Consider the following 16,476-nt stretch of genomic DNA (forward strand, 5'->3'; position numbering starts at 1 on the left):
GTGTCTTTCATTGATTCGTGGGCTTGTCGGTTAGAATCTGCTTGATTTCATTAGTGAAAGGCACGCATACGTCATACCTTTTACGGTGGTTAGCTCTCCTCAAGCGCATCGACCAAGTACAGAAAACATATGAGGCTCGCTGTTTTCCGTCCGGTTCGTGGACTACTTATTCTCTATTTTCGCAGCGCGATCTCGCTTGGCAGAAGTCGAACGCTTTGCATAATATCGACCCTGTTACACAGTTAATTGCACTTTTTCCGGTTACGTACATGGTTTATGTGGCAAGAAAAGTCCGGTTAGGAGTTTACAATGCTTTTAGCTCTAACACGAGCAAACGCGAGACTCGTTGCATTGCAAATGATTGTTTTAAAGTGCAATAGAGAACATACATGCCCGTAGGGCATTTGTTTGCTCTACATATGTACTACTGTTTTAGAGTCCATTACGGAGGGCCCTTTTGCTCATTGCCATCCTTGGTTTTGCATTTTCAAAATAGCGATTTTCTAGTAGGAAATCGCTATTTTGGAAATGCAAAACCGTCCCATTGTCACAAATGGCATGATATTGCTTATTTGCGATTTCCTAATAGCGATTCCTACTTTGTAGGAATTGCAATTAGGAAATAAGTATCTTGATACATTACATTTTACATTTACTAAATAGGGATTTCCATAAGTCGCTATTTAGGAAATGCAAAATTGCATCTATGTACATCTGGCCCATTGTGTCTAGGCAGTTCTTTTTTCTCAATCTCTTCGAGGACATCTGCTTATCTCTCCCTCGCTATACTATTTCTATATGGAAAATCGAGTTTCTCACTGTGGTCATTGTCATATGCAATATTAATTGCATCATTTGTGTCATTTGCACCAGGGCCACACAGTGACAGATGTTATGTTATCTGTGTTTTTATAGCATGCTAATTACATGGAAGTGTAGCCAGTTTGTGGGGCCAGCCAGGTGTGTTTACTCAAAAAAACAGGTCTACGACTTCTTGAGAAAGTCAAGAAGAGCGGAGGAGGCTTTGATTCATTGTGGGAGGTCGTTCCAGGTCATGAGAGTATGAGAAGTATGTATGCTAGTGAGACTCTGGCAGAGCTGAGGTTTCTGGAAGGTTGGTGGAGATGAATGTGGCTGCTCAGGTAAGGAACGACAGTGTTGTGGAGTATTTTGTGGGTTTCGATGAGGTTTGGATGAGGAGTGACAAGTGTCTGCGCTTCTGCATCAGCAGACATCTGAGTTCCTAGAGGTGTGGTGTGATGTGGACTTGGCATGGTAGGTTGGGGACTAGTTTGACGGCTGCATTTTGGATGATCTGAGGTCTTCTTGTGAGCTGGTTAGTATTTCCTGCATACATGAAGTTACCATAGTCCAGCCTGCTAGTAATCATGGCTTGGGTGATTGTTTTCCTAGTGCTGTCCGGTAGTCACTCGAACATTTTCTTCAGCATCCTCAGGGTTTGAATCAAGAGAAGGCAACTGCTTTGACTTGGACAGCTATGTCCAGTTTGTTGTCTATAACGATTCTGAGGTTTCTTATGTATGAACTGGGTGATGGGGCAGGTCCAAGGTCAATAGGTCATCAGGTGGAGAACCAATGGCGAGTGGCAGGGTGTCTTTCCAGAAGACCACAACTTCAATCTTGTCCGTTTTCAGCTTTAGGCAGTCGCTGATGAGGGCCACTCCTTTGTCAAAGGCATAATGAGTCAGGGGTCTGATGGGTTGTGGAAAGCTGTGGTTTCCCCTGTGCTGATCGTGTCCCATGTGGCAATTGTGTTATTTCCCTTTATCATGTGGAGGTTTCTGGTGAGGTTCAATGGTTGTGAGATGAAGTTACTGTATATGGTTGTGATCTTGCTAATGAAAAAGTATGAGAGTTTGTTGGAAATGGCCTCTCTGCAGGGTCACCCCCAAACTTTTTGCCTTCCTCCTTCTCTTTATCTGACCTCATTTTTGCTGGCTTTAGGACTCTGCGCACTTTACAACTGCTAATCAGTGCTAAACTGTGTATGCTCTCGCCCTAAAACATGGTAACATTGGGTCATACCCAATTGGCATATTTAATTTACTTCTAAGTCTCTAGTAAATGCACTGCATGTGCCAGAGCCCATAAATGAAATGCTACTAGTGGGCCTGCAGCATGGATTGTGCCACCCACAGAAGTAGCCCCCTAACCATGTCTCAGGCCTGGCATTGCAAGGCCTGTGTGTACAGTTTCACTGCCACTTCGACTTGACATTTAAAAGTACTTGCCAAGCCTTAAACTCCCCTTTTCTACACATATGTCACCCCTAAGGTAGGCCCTAGGTATCCCATAGGGCAGGGTGCCTTGTAGGTAAAAGGCAGGACATATACCTATGTGTTTTATATGTCCTGGTAGAGACAAAACCCTAAAATCGTTTTCCACTACTGTGAACATGGCTCCTTTCATGGGCTAACATTAGGGCTACCCTCATATACTGTTTGAGCGTTAGATTCTGATCAGAAAGGGATACACAGGTCATGTTTAGTATGGCCAGAATGGTAATACAGAATCCTGCTTACTGGTGAGGTTGGATTTGATATTACTGTTTTAGAAATGCCACCTTTAGAGAGTGAGCATTTCTCTGCACTTGTGCCTTACAACTTGTCCATGTCTGGGCTGGGCTGGACACAGGATACTCAGTCACACCTGCACTCATCTGCATACTGAATGGGTCTTCCTGGGCTGGAAGGGTGGAGGGGCCTGACACATTTCAAGGGCCAGTGGTCTGCCCTCACACAATGGACTGCCAAACCCCCTGCTTGGGACCTCGGCACACAGACCTGTACTGAAAGGGGACCTTGTGCACTTCAAAACCACTCTTCAAAGTCTACCCTACTTCAAAGGGACTTTGGGGTATATTAACTGGGTCCCTGACCCCACCAACTCAGACACTTCTTGGGACAGACACTCTGAACCAGGTCCTGCAACCTACCAAGAAGAGCTGCCTGGCTGCCCAAACAACTCACCTGGACTGCTTTGTTGTGAAGGACTGCTGCCTTGCTGTTGCCCTGCTGCCTTGCTGGCATCTGGCTCTGCTGAGAAGTGCTCTCTAAGGGCTTGGATTGACCTTTCCTACTGTTTCTGAAGTCTCAGGTCCAAAAAGACTTCTACTCTTCAAGGAAACTCCTTGTGCAGCGAAAAGCGATGCACAGCCTACCGGAATTGACGCACAGCCTGCCCTGTGGTGAAAGAATCGCTGCATCGCCGAACAAGAACGACACAGCCTGGCTCCCCGAGTGGAAAATCAACGCAGAGCCTGCGTGGCAACTGGATCTTTGATGCACAGCCATACCAGATTGACGCATCGCCGAGCCGGAACGACGACGCATGACTTCCTGCATGAAGGATCGACACAGCGCCTGTCATGCAAAAGAAGATCTGAGGCATCGCCATACCGGATCAACGCAACACCTGTGACTTCATCCCGCATGCCCAGGATTTCTACACATTGTCCCTGGGCTTCAAAAGGCCCCGCACCGCAGTGAGAATCCAAGACTGCATGCCGGAAACCGACACAAAACCCTTGCAGAGTGTGAAGAATCGACGCATTGTCTGTGGGCATCAGGAAATCTGATGCACACTTTCCTTTTACCATGCATCTCCTTCGCATACCAGGTACTTTGTGCACACAAGAGACTTAAGACTCTTATAATCATTGCAAGAGTGATGTTTCACCTGGTGCCTATCAAATCTTGATAGTTTTGACCCGAATTTACTCAGATAAATATCTTATATTTTTCTAAACCTGTGTGATGTATTATTGTAGTGTTTTCACTGAGTGATTGCATGATTTATTGCACAAATACTTTACACATTGCCTTCTAAGTTAAGCCTGACTGATCAGTGCCAAGCTAATTTGGATTGTGTGTGATTTACCCTGCCTAGGATTGTGGTCCCTCTTTGGACAGGGTGTATACCTCTGCCAACTAGAGACCCCGTTTGTAACATAGGTCTTTATACAGGTCTTGCAATGGGGTAATGTTGCAAGTGGCTGCTGTGGGTATGCTGAAATATTTGACAATAGTGAAGATTTATTTGCTGCTTCTGCTGAGGCTGATGTTTATTCATTAAGCTAGGGCCTTCCTCTTGGTTTCCCAGATTAGCTTTTGATGCTTCCTCTGGGCAGCTTTCAAGGTATTTTTTCTGCTTCTTTTTGGCTGGTTCTACATTTCTATTCCAACAGTCTGCAGTGTTGCTTTGTCATCCTAAGGTCTTCTGTGTACCAGCTGGTTTGTATTCTTGATTTGGCTCTGTGGTTTTTCATGTGGGGGACCAGTAGGTTGCCACAGTTGGTGATCTGCTTGATTAAGGTTTTGATGTTGCATGCTAAGTGGCCTGTGAGTTCTGTTTTTTTTTCACTTGGAGAGTGGAAGCCTAATCTGTTTTAGCTAGGTTTTTTCCAGTGTCTGCATGCTGGGCCTGCTGTTAGGGTTCTTCTGCATTGGTGGATGTTGATTGTGAAACTGGCTATGGCGTGGTCAGTCCAGGTGATGGGCCTGTATGTGGTGACCCTGATGTTGTTGAAGGATTTCGAGACTGGGTCTTGGATGTGTCCGGCTGTGTGGGTAGGATCAGTGGTTCGTTGGGTGGGTCCCTGGTTTCTCTGATGGGTGAGTCTGGTCTTCTAGGTGGAAATTGAGGTCTCATAGGTGGATGAAAGTGCTGAAGTTGAAGTCTAGTAGGACAACGAAGTCTGCAATGTTGCTCGTGAAGATGGCTTGGGGGAACTGGTAGTTGGTAGAGCAGGGTTCCGCCTAGGGTGACATTTGCTGTGATTTATATTTTAAAGACAGAACAGAGGTCGCCAAGAGACAGAGAAAAACAGTACAAAGGTCACAACCAGCTAGAGAAATGGCACAAAGGCCATAAAGAGAGTGAGAAATATGGCATAAAAAGTTTAAAGAGAGAAAGACAGAGAAGAAGTGGGAGAGTGAGTGAGAGAGCGAGTGACAGGAAGAGAATCTTAGCAATGGAGCCAGATCTGCAAAGACCTTGATTGGTCAGGGGACTGGTTGCAGATAAGTCCAGGGTTGGCTGGGCCTGTGCACTTGCTTTATTGCTGGTCCGCACTGCAACCACCATTAAATAGGTCCTGGGAGGAGGGAGAAGCACTGGGGGTGGTCGTTGGGGCCAAGGAGGAGCGAGGCCGGGAGGAGAGCTTGAATGAGAGAGGCACGAGGATCAGATAAAGAGCATGGAAGGAGTGAGGAGGCACATGCATGCATGCAGGTTTTAAAGAGAGAGAGTAAAAACATTTGCAATGCAAAAGGTCTCGCGTTTTCTCGAGTTAGAGCAATTAGCATTGTAAATTCCTACCTGGACTTTTTTCGCCACATAAATTGAAAATGAAAAGTAAAACAGTTGACATAAGCAAGTCAATTCAAAGCACCTCGGCTGCCATGAGCGTGAGCACTAGGGAGACACATAAAAGGAAAAAGAAGTTTGCTCACAGTCAAAAATATCGGCAAATGTGCAATTATCCATGTAACAGGGTCGATGGCTAAGGCGGTAAAAAAACTGCCCCAAGGAGGGACAAACATAAAGCATTTACCAATGATAACAAAGGCTTTTTGAAAGGCAAGCCCATGAACGGGTGTTAGTGATGGACGTACAGTGGGTGTAGTTAAAAGCTCACAGATAGATTACAACAGATTAAAAGCCAGCAAAAATATAGGGTCCAGCAGAAGGTGAAACATCTGGGGTGACTGCAGAAAAGGCTAATTTCCTGCACTCACCATTCATCCATTACTGACATACTTGAAATGCATCTTCAATAAAAAATGTACCATGAATCAGTCTTTCTCTGGTTGTGCACCCAAAGTATGGGACTCTATTTCACCGGCTATCCACACTCTCAGCTCCTTACCTGCTTTGCTTTTAAATGAGAATTAAGACACTTTAGTCCAGATGTACAACCCTCCGTGTTTGTGACTCACAATTTGCATTTTTGTTTGACTCGAAAAATGTGAGTCCTGATGTACAACACTGTCTCAGACACTGTGAATCCCAAATGGGTCGCAAGGGACCTGCCTCATTAATATTCATGAGGCAGGTTACAATTTGTGACCCACTGGGAATGGCCGGCACTCACAGTGATGTGGCCTGCTGGGGTCAGCAGACCATCATGTCTGTGAATGCTTTTTCAATAAAGCAGTTTTTATTAAACGCATTACGTTTTTCTTCCCATTTGCAAATGGGTTACGGCCTTCTACAAGGAGTCGGTAAAGTATTCCCGGTCGCAAAACATTCAAACATACCAGTGCAACTTGCTATTAAGAAGGGATTTCCTTTATACGCCCTTCCTAATACCTAATCGCAAAATGTAAGTTGGTAACAAGTTTCTGATTCGCATTTTGTCTTTGGTACGTGCCAAAACGCATTTGACCTGTAAAATGTGGTGTACATCTGACCCTTTCTTCTTAATTGTCACTTCCTTCCATCATCCCTTTTGCCACTTGTTCTCATCTCCTAAGTTTACTGGAGTTTCTCCTGGATCTGCCTTTTGCATACTTCATAGTATGTAACCTTTGCGGAAAATTGACCATTGTTTAGTTGGATCCCATATATTTTGCTAAAAAGCTTCAAATTATTTTCCCAACATTTTCCTTTGTATTTGGACCTTGTTCCATTATCTAGGTGATGCTATCGCCTAAGCGATATTGCTCAGTATAGTATCCTTGTTCGGTATAATATACTTTTAACACTATGAATAGACTATCACTAAATGCATAATAAATATAAGAGTCTAAACAAGTGCTGCAGGCCAATGCACTGTGTGCCTACCATGTGATTTATTATATTTTTCCCTACAGAAGATGTAATGCAGTTGGAAGAGCTCCACAGCAAGGATACAGAGTTCCAGTGAAAAGGAAAAAGGTTTGTGGAACATGAAAGGCATAATAAACAATTCTCTGTTCTGTGGCTCATTTTTCTTCAATCCCAGCATTGTTTTAAACAATGAGTATGTACACCTCAGTGCAAATTGACTGACTATCAGTTCAGCATTGAACCATGCTAGCCTACCTGATTCTTCCTTTGGTTAGCAGCCCGCCGTCTGCCAGGGCAGCAGGGCTAATAATCACTGCTGCCTAGGCTTTTTGATTTAGACTAGAGTTCTCTTTGTGACTTGCAGACATATTTATGCCTTCTTATGAGCTGCTACCACTTCTCTTAAGGCATTTGAAGTTTTCTGAGACGTTTCTTTGGTTCATGTGGCCGCTCAGCACCTTTTTTGTTTTAAAAGTAAAACAATGGTAATTCAGTTTTGGAACATAAAAACAAAATACCTTAACAAACTGGAGGTTTTCTTCCAAGGTGTGGGGCCATTTTTAGGGTCGAGCTTGCGAGTGCATGCACTACCACATGCATCTCACTTGCAAGAATCTGTTGTGTACAGTGAAGGGCTTGGAGCCTGCCTGTCACTTACCAATTGTTGAATTGCATGACACTCTGCTTTACAGCCTCGTAATTTGTCGCTTCATTCCAAACATCATTTCCGTTCCTCCATGCGGAGCAGGAACCATACACTGATTGATTCAACTTAATCTGTGCCAGTCTGCTGCTCCCAAAGTGATTGAGGTACTATTTTGTTCTTTTTAACTTCTAGTGCCCTGCAAACAGAAGGCTTGTGACTGGAAAAAACGTGCACAGCAGGACAAACAAAATAGCAAAGTTTTATTTTTTTTAGCTAACTTTCTTTTATTTTGCCAAGTTGTCTTTTCTCACTTTGCACTCAATCTTTCCTTTTGCTTATTGGGCACTGGTCTCAAAAGATGACAATTATCTTGTTCTACATACTGCAAAGCGAAATTTTTTCTATATTATGTGGAATTTCTGAAATTATGCTTTTACAAATAATTGTGCAGTATGCCCCAATCCTCCCCACCTCACCCTACACCAGTCTGTCCCACTGCACCCCACACCAGTCCACCCCACTACAGTCCTCCCAACCCACTCCAATCTAGTATGCCCCACTTCTGTTCACTCCACTCCAGTTCGCCCCACTCTAATTCAAAACAATCTACACCACTCCAAAACAATCTACCCCACTCTAATCCAAAACAATCTGCCCCACCCTAATCCAAAACAGTATGCCCCACTCTAATCCAAAACAATATGCTCCACTCCCATTCACCCCACTCTAATCTGCCCCAATCTAAAACAATCTGCCCCACTCCAATCCAAAACAGTCTACATCACTCCAATCTGCCCACTGTAATCCAAAATAATCTGCCTCACTCCAATCTGCCCCACTTTAGTCCAAAACAATCTGTTGCACTCCAGTCCGCCCCACTCCAATCCAAAACAATCTGCCCCTGTCCAATCTTCTCCACTTTAGTTGGCCGCATTCCAATCCAAAACAATACCCCCACTCCAGTCCAATCCAGTCCTCTCACTCCCATCCAATCCACCCCACACCAATCCAATCCACCACACACCAATCCAGTTCACCCCACCCCCATCTAATCCATCCCATCCCAATCAAATCCAGTCCACCCTACTCCAATCTGCCCCACTCCAATCCAAGAAAATCTGCCCCAATTCACTCCAAAACAATATGTCCCTCTCAAATACACCTGCTCCAATCTGCCCTATTCCAAACTAAAGAAATCTGCCCCACTCGAATCCAAAACAATCTGTCCCACTCCAGTCCATATCAATCTGCCCCATTTTAATCTAAACAGAACCTGCCCCACCCCAACCTGCCCCACTTCACCTTGCCCCACTCCAATCCCCAACAACCCACTCCAATCCAAAATAATCTGTCCCACTCTGAATTCGCCTAACTACAAGCCAGTCCAGCTCATCCCATGCAATCCACTCCAGTGCATCCCAAATCACCCCATTCTATCCACCACGACCCACCCCACTAAAGTCCAGTACACCACACACCAATTCAATCCACCCCACCCAACACCAATCCAACCCACCCTTATCGAGCCCAGTCCAATCTACCCCACTCCAATACACCTCATCCCAATCATGTCCAATCCACCCCACTCAGTCCAAACCACCCCACTCCAACCCATCCCATCCCACCCCACCTCACTCCAATCAATATCACTCCACTCCATTCCATCCTACCCACTCCAATCCATCCCACCCTACTCCAGCCCAATCCAATCCAACACAATCCAACCACTCCAATCCAGTCCACTGTTACCCAATCCACCTCACTCCAATCCAATCCACCTGCACCATCCAAATCCATCCCACTCCAGTGCAATCCACTTTAATCTACCCCACCCATCCAACTCCAGTCCAATCCATTTCAAATTAATCCACCCACTAGAGTCCAATCCATTCTTCTCCAAACCACCTTTATCTACCCCCAACCAATCCAGCCCACCCCACTCCCAGCCAGTCCATCCCATACCAATCAAATCCAGTCCACCCTAATAGTCTGCCCCACTCCAATCTGTCCCAATCCAAAACAATCTGCCCCACTCTAGTCTACCCCACTTCAGTCCAAAACAATATGCCCCACTCCAATCTGCCCCACTCCATTCCAAAAGAATCTGCCCCACTCCACTCTACCCCACTCAACAATCTGCCCCACTCCAATCCAAAACAATCTGCCCCACTCCAATCTAATTCAATCTGCCCCACTCCAATCTGCCCCACTTTAATCCAAAACAACCTGCCCCACTCTACCCTTCCCTACTCCAATCCCAAACAACCCACTCCAATCCAAAATATTCTGTCCCACTCTAATTCACCTCACTACAATCTAGTCTAGCTCACCCCATGCAATCCACCCCAATGCATCCCAATTCACCCCATTCCAATCACCACAATCCACCCAATTAAAATCCAGTCCACCCCATACCAATTCATTCCACCCAAATCCAGCCCAGTCCAATCTACCCCACTCCTATCCAATACACCTCATCCCAATCCAATCCAAATTCAGTCCGATCAAGTCCACTGCTACCCAATTCACCTCACTCCAGTCCAGTCCACCCGCACCACTCCAATCCTTCCCACTCCAGTGCTGTCCACTTTAATCCGCCCGCCCCATACCACTCCAGTCTAATCCGGTTCACATTAATCCACCCACTGTAGTCCAATCCATTCTTCACCAAACCACCTTAATCTACCCTACACCAATAAGATCCACCCCACTCCAATTTAGTCCACCCCACTCCAATTTAGTCCACCCTACCCCAATCCAATTCATCCCACTCTATGCCAATCCACCCCAATGCACCCCACTCCAGTCCACCTCACTGCACTCTAATCCACCACAGCCCCCTCCAATTCACCCACTCAGTCCAATCCACCCCACCCTCATCCACCCCATCCAATCAAATCCACCCCACTCAATCTGATATACCCCAATACAGTCCACCCCTCCCAAATTCAGTGGACCCCACTCCAGTGCATCCCACCCCAATTAAATTCACCCCATGCCAGTCCGATTCACCTCACACCAATCGAACCCACCCCACCCCAACTCACCCAGGTCTAACCCACCCTTCCGTAATATACCCCACTCCAATCCAATCCACCCTACGCCAATCCAAACTACTCCTTTCCAGTCCACCCTACTACAGTCCACGCCAGCCCAATTCACCCCACCCATCCCAGTTCAGTCCACCCCACCACACTCCAATCCACCCCACTCTACTGTAATCCACCCTACTCTACCCCAACCCAATCCACCACACCCCAACCCAGTTCAGTCTACCTCACTCCAATCCAATCTATCAAGCCTATCCTACACCAATCCAGTCCACCCCACTCCCATCTAATCCATCCCTTCCCAATCAAATCCAGTCCACCCTACTCCAATCTGCCCCACTCCAATCCAAGAAAATCTGCCCCAGTTCACTCCAAAACAATATATCCCTCTCCAATCCACCCCGCTCCAATCTGCCCTACTCCAACCTAAATAAATCTGCCCCCACTCCAATCCAAAACAATCAGTCTCACTCCAGTCCATATCAATCTGCCCCATTTCAATTCAAACAGAACCTGCCCCATCCCAACCTGCCCCACTTCACCTTGTCCCACCCCAATCCCAAACAACCCACTCCAATCCGAAATAATCTGTCCCACTCTGAATTCGCCTCACTACAATCCAGTCCAGCTCTTCCCATGCAATCCACTCCAGTGCGTCCCAAGTCACGCCATTCCAATCCACCACGACCCACCCAACTAAAGTCTAGTATGACCCACACCAGTTCAATCCACCCCACACCAATCCAACCCACCCTAATCCTGCCCAGTCCAATCTACCCCACTCCAATACCCCTCTTCCCAATCATGTCCAATCCACCCCACTCAGTCCAATCCACCCCACTCCAACCCATCCCACCCCACTCCAATCAATATCACTCCACTCCAATCCATCCTACCCACTCCAATCCATCCCACCCTACTCTAGTCCAACCCACTCCATTCCAATCCAATCCAATCCAACCCAATCCACCCACTCCAATCAAGTCCACTGCTACCCAATCCACCTCACTCCAATCCAATCCACCTGCACCATCCAAATCCATCCCACTCCAGTGCGATCCACTTTAATCTACCCCACCCATCCAACTCCAATCCAATCCATTTCAGATTAATCCACCCACTAGAGTCCAATCCATTCTTCTCCAAACCACCTTTGTCTACCCCAACCAATCCAGTCCACCCCACTCCCAGCCAGTCCATACCATACCAATCAAATCCAGTCCACCCTAATAGTCTGCCCCACTCCAGTTTGTCCCACTCCAATCCAAAACAATCTGCCCTACTCTAGTCTACCCCACTTCAGTCCAACACAATATGTCCCACTACAATCCACCCCACTCCAATCTGCCCCACTCCATTCCAAAAGAATCTGCCCCACTCCAGTCTACCCCACTCAACAATCTGCCCCACTCCAATCCAAAACAATCTGCCCCACTCCAATCTAATTCAATCTGCACCACTCCAATCTGCCCCACTTTAATCCAAAACAACCTGCCCCACTCCACCCTGCCCTACTCCAATCCCAAACAACCCACTCCAATCCAAATTATTCTGTCCCACTCCAATTCACCTCTCTACAATCCAGTCCAGCTAACCCCATACAATCAACACCAATGCATCCCAATTCACCCCATTCCAATCCACCACAATCCACCCCACTAAAATCCAGTCCACCCCACACCAATTCAATCCACCCAAATCCAGCCCAGTCCAATCTACCCCATTCCGATCCAATACACCTCATCCCAATCCAATCCAAATTCAGTCCGATCCACCACACTCCAGTCCACTCCACCACACTCCAGTCCAATCCACCCCACTCCAAACCATTCCACCCCACTCCAATCAATCCTGTCCCACTCCAGTCCATCCCACCCACTCCAATCCAACCCACCCTACTCCAGTCCAACCCGCCTCACTCCAGTCCAATCCACCTCACTCCAATTCAATCCAACCCAATCCACCCACTCCAGTCAAGTCCACTGCTACCCAATCCACCTCACTCCAATCCAATCCACCCGCACCACCCCAATCCTTCCCACTCCAGTGCTATCCACTTTAATCCGCCCGCCCCATCCCACTCCAGTCCATTCCAGTTCACATTAATCCACCCACTCTAGTCCATTTCATTCTTCTCCAAACCACCTTAATCTATCCTACACCAATAAGATCCACCCACTCCAATTTAGTCCACCCCACTCCAATTTAGTCCACCCTACCCCAATCCAATTCATCCCGCCCTAGGCCAATCCACCCCAATGCACCCCACTCCAATCCACCTCACTGCACTCTAATCCACAACAGCCCACTCCAATTCACCCCACCCGCTCCAGTCCACCACACTCAGTCCAATCCACCTCACCCTAATCTACCCCATCCAATCAAATCCACCCCACTCAATCTGATCTACCCCAATACGGTCCACCCCAATACAGTGCACCCCATCCAAATTCAGTCGACCCCACTCCAGTGCATCCCACCCAATCCAATTCACCCCATGCCAATCCAATTCACCTCACACAAATACAACCCACTCCACCCCAATTCACCCAGGTCTAACCCACCCTTCCCTAATATACCCCACTCCAATCCGATCCACCCTCTCCAGTCCACCCCAACCCAGCCCAATCCACCCACCCCATTTCAATCCACTCCACCCCACTCCGATCCACCCCACTCTACTGTAATCCACAGCACTCTACCCCAAACCATTCCTCCACACCCCATCCCAGTTCAGTCTACCACACTCCAGATTATGGATACCTGCAAACTCTCAAATGTGTTTATGTGTGCATAAACATTCCAGTGCATCATCTCATTAGAACCCTACTCCCGATGCCAGGGGGAACTTTTACTGCTGTTTAATTTCAATTTTGAGTTTAAGTGGGGTGCTGTAATCGTACACCAGTGAGGAATACAAAACAGTGATGGATTCATTTCTTGAATTAAACTCAGCCACTGTTAATTAGTCATTGTTTTTGCCAACCATGCCACATCAGACAATATTCAGACATAACCAATTCAGCCGTAGTACAGCCTGAACTGCCAGGCTATGGTCCCTCTGAACAAGAACACAAGCAAACCCAGACTGGTTTTGGCCAACTTAGGCCTTTCAGTAGAGTGCTGCTGGGTTCCAGTGGCAAAGTGAGCACAGGTGCCATGTCTGGGCTTACCCGTCCCACTGAAAAATGAAAAAAATGAAGAGCGAAATGCTTGAATTAGTCTCAGTGACTGGTAACTACTCGGGCAAAATTGCAGTCTGTAGTTTTTTGCCCTCCAGCCCCCACTTAGACAGGAACCAGCCATATTGAAATCAGAATTGGTCTTACTCCGTTGGGAACAGTCCAGGCCAAGTTACCAGGCCAGGTTCCCACTGCACCTGAACACAAGCAACACTGGATTGGTTTTAGCCTATTTGGGCCACGTCATTAGGGTGGAACTTGGTTCCAGTGGCAGAGTGAGTAGGAGATACACAGCTGGGCATACTATCACTCTAAAGTGTGGCACTAAAGAAAACAAAAAGTGAAGGGTGCAGTGCTTGAAATAATCTGAGCCACTGATAATTCCTAGGGGTGCCATCTGTGCCCATCATTATTTGCCCATCATACTACTTCAGATGAGAGAACCACCCAGTACGAACAGCCCTGCCCAAAGTGCTAGGCCAGGTGCCTCATGAACAAGAATACAGGAAACCCCAGACTCGTTTTGGCCTCATCAGTAGGATGCAGCTTTGTTCAGTCACTATGTATCAACGTAATCTGTAGTATCTTTGTCAAGAACATCTGGATCCAAAAGACTTGACACAATCTTTCTGAGTCGGTTTGCGGCATGTTTAAGTTTTGTCTGTACAATATTTAATAACGTGTTAAGAACTTTAGAATCACAAGGAATTTTAAATACCTTTCAATGCTAAGCTTATCCATACGCATGAAAAGAAATGATATGAGTGATATGCTGGAAACTGTCCAGAAAATCTTGGCTCTTTCCTGTAGAGGTCGAACTTGATTAGATATTTCTGGACTGTAGCAATGCACCTTACCTTTGGTAATGGTAATCAGGCAACTACTGTTTAATGGTATTGTAAGGAATTATGCTATTTCCAGTTCCATCAAGCTGATAGTGGCTGATTCACAAAAGAGTTTATGAAACTAGAAAGTAATTCTACAGAGGTACACCTGTAATACTCTTGCATGCCTTTGTGGATCAGCCCGAAATTTCCAATTCCCTATTAGTAAAATTACAAAGATTTCACTGTCCTTTTTATTTGTGCAAATGTTACATGAATATTCCTTGAAAATTCCTATTATACTCCCATTTTAAATAGGTTGGGCCTTGTAATACAGTGATTTTTTATTTGAGGCGGATAGAAGTCCACCACAAATAATAAAGGTGGTCATTACAACCCTGGCGGATGGTGTTAAAGCAGCGGTAAGACCGCCAACAGGCCGGCGGAAAACAATTTGTAATTACGACCGTGGCGGAAACCGCCAACAAAGACAGCCACTTTAACACTCCGACTGCCACAGCGGTATAAACAAACACCGCGGCGGTCACCGCCAACAGACAGGCGGGAGACTAAGTACCGCCCACACTATTATGAAAGGCCAATCCGCCAGCTTTTCCGGGGCGGATTTACCGCGGATAAAAACACGGTGGAAACAGGAATTTCGAAGGAAAAACGCTCACCTCTACAAAATCCACGAGGACGGCATGGACCGGAACTCCAAATCCTACCTGGGATAGTCTTCCTGCTCCTGTACCAGGAGCACGAACGCCGGGGGCGAAGACCACAGTGAGTACTGCACCTACGACACAGGGGAGGGGGGAGGCAAAAAACAGGGACACACACACACAACACCCCCGCCCTCACCCACTACAGCACACACACTAATACATATCTATACATTATAGTTACACCCCCCATCCCCCGGGAAAAATGCTAACACAAAAGGAAATGAGTGTAACCATTGTAATCGATTAAAATGCAGTACGCATAAATATACATATATACACTACTAACAAAATATACACCAAGAATAGTAGTCCAGGTATTGCACCATTTATAGTCCGTGGACCACTGGGCCCAAAATGCATGGGCGAGGCCCACACTCGATACCAGATCAAAACAGAGAGAACACTGCAGGGGCATCAGATAGAAATACAACAGGCACCTCAGGGGGAAGTGCCGCCAGATTCACGCCAGATTCACAAGGGGGCTCAATGCCCACTTTTCAATCCTGGGGAGTGCAAAGCCACAGTCTCTCAAGTCTCTACATTGGGTGGTTTGCCCACTGCATTATCCTGGGGAGTGCAAAGCCACAGTCTCTCAAGTCTCTCCAGTGGGTGGTTTGCCCACTGCATTATCCTGGGGAGTGCAAAGCCACAGTCTCTCAAGTCTCTACAGTGGGTGGTTTGCCCACTGCATTATCCTGAGGAGTGCAAAGCCACAGTCTCTCCAGTCTCTCCAGTGGGTGGTTTGCCCACTGCTGCATCCTGGGGAGTGCAAAGCCACAGTCTCTCAAGTGTTTCCGGTGGGTGGTTTGCCCACTGCTGCATCCTGGGGAGTGCAAAGCCACAGTCTCTCAAGTCTCTCCAATGGGTGGTTTGCCCACTGCCATATCCTGGGGAGTGCAAAGCCACAGTCTCTCAAGTGGATAACAGTCTCCACTGGTTCTGGAGGGGGACTGGTGCCCAGAGTGCTTCATCCTGTGAAGGACAGAGGTAGTGGATGCATGTATTCACTGGTTCTGGAGGGGGACTGGTGCCCAGAGTGCTTCATCCTGTGAAGGACAGAGGTAGTGGATGGATCTCTCCACTGGTTCTGGAGGGGGACTGGTGCCCAGAGTGCTTCATCCTGTTAAGGACAGAGGTAGTGGATGACAGTCTCCACTGGTTCTGGAGGGGGACTGGTGCCCAGAGTGCTTCATCCTGTGAAGGACTGAGGTAGTGGATGCATGTCTTCACTGGTTCTGGAGGGGGACTGGTGCC

The 16,476-nt window shown here is 46.9% G+C and overlaps 1 protein-coding gene across 2 annotated transcripts in view; it reads left to right on the forward strand.

Moving 5' to 3' along the window:
* The window catches only part of MYRFL (myelin regulatory factor like), a 689,165-nt gene that overhangs the window by 510,061 nt on the left and 162,628 nt on the right, over positions 1-16,476 (forward strand). For both annotated transcript variants that reach the window (XR_011202270.1, XM_069228327.1), the window contains exon 15: positions 6,837-6,900. Coding sequence is in view for 1 of the 2 variants with exons in the window: in XM_069228327.1 (XP_069084428.1) it covers positions 6,837-6,900 (64 nt within the window). In the remaining variant the exon portion in view is untranslated. The remainder of the gene's footprint in view (positions 1-6,836; positions 6,901-16,476) is intronic.

Source organism: Pleurodeles waltl, chromosome 4_1, assembly GCF_031143425.1.
Source record: "Pleurodeles waltl isolate 20211129_DDA chromosome 4_1, aPleWal1.hap1.20221129, whole genome shotgun sequence".
Taxonomy (NCBI): Eukaryota; Metazoa; Chordata; class Amphibia; order Caudata; family Salamandridae; genus Pleurodeles; species Pleurodeles waltl.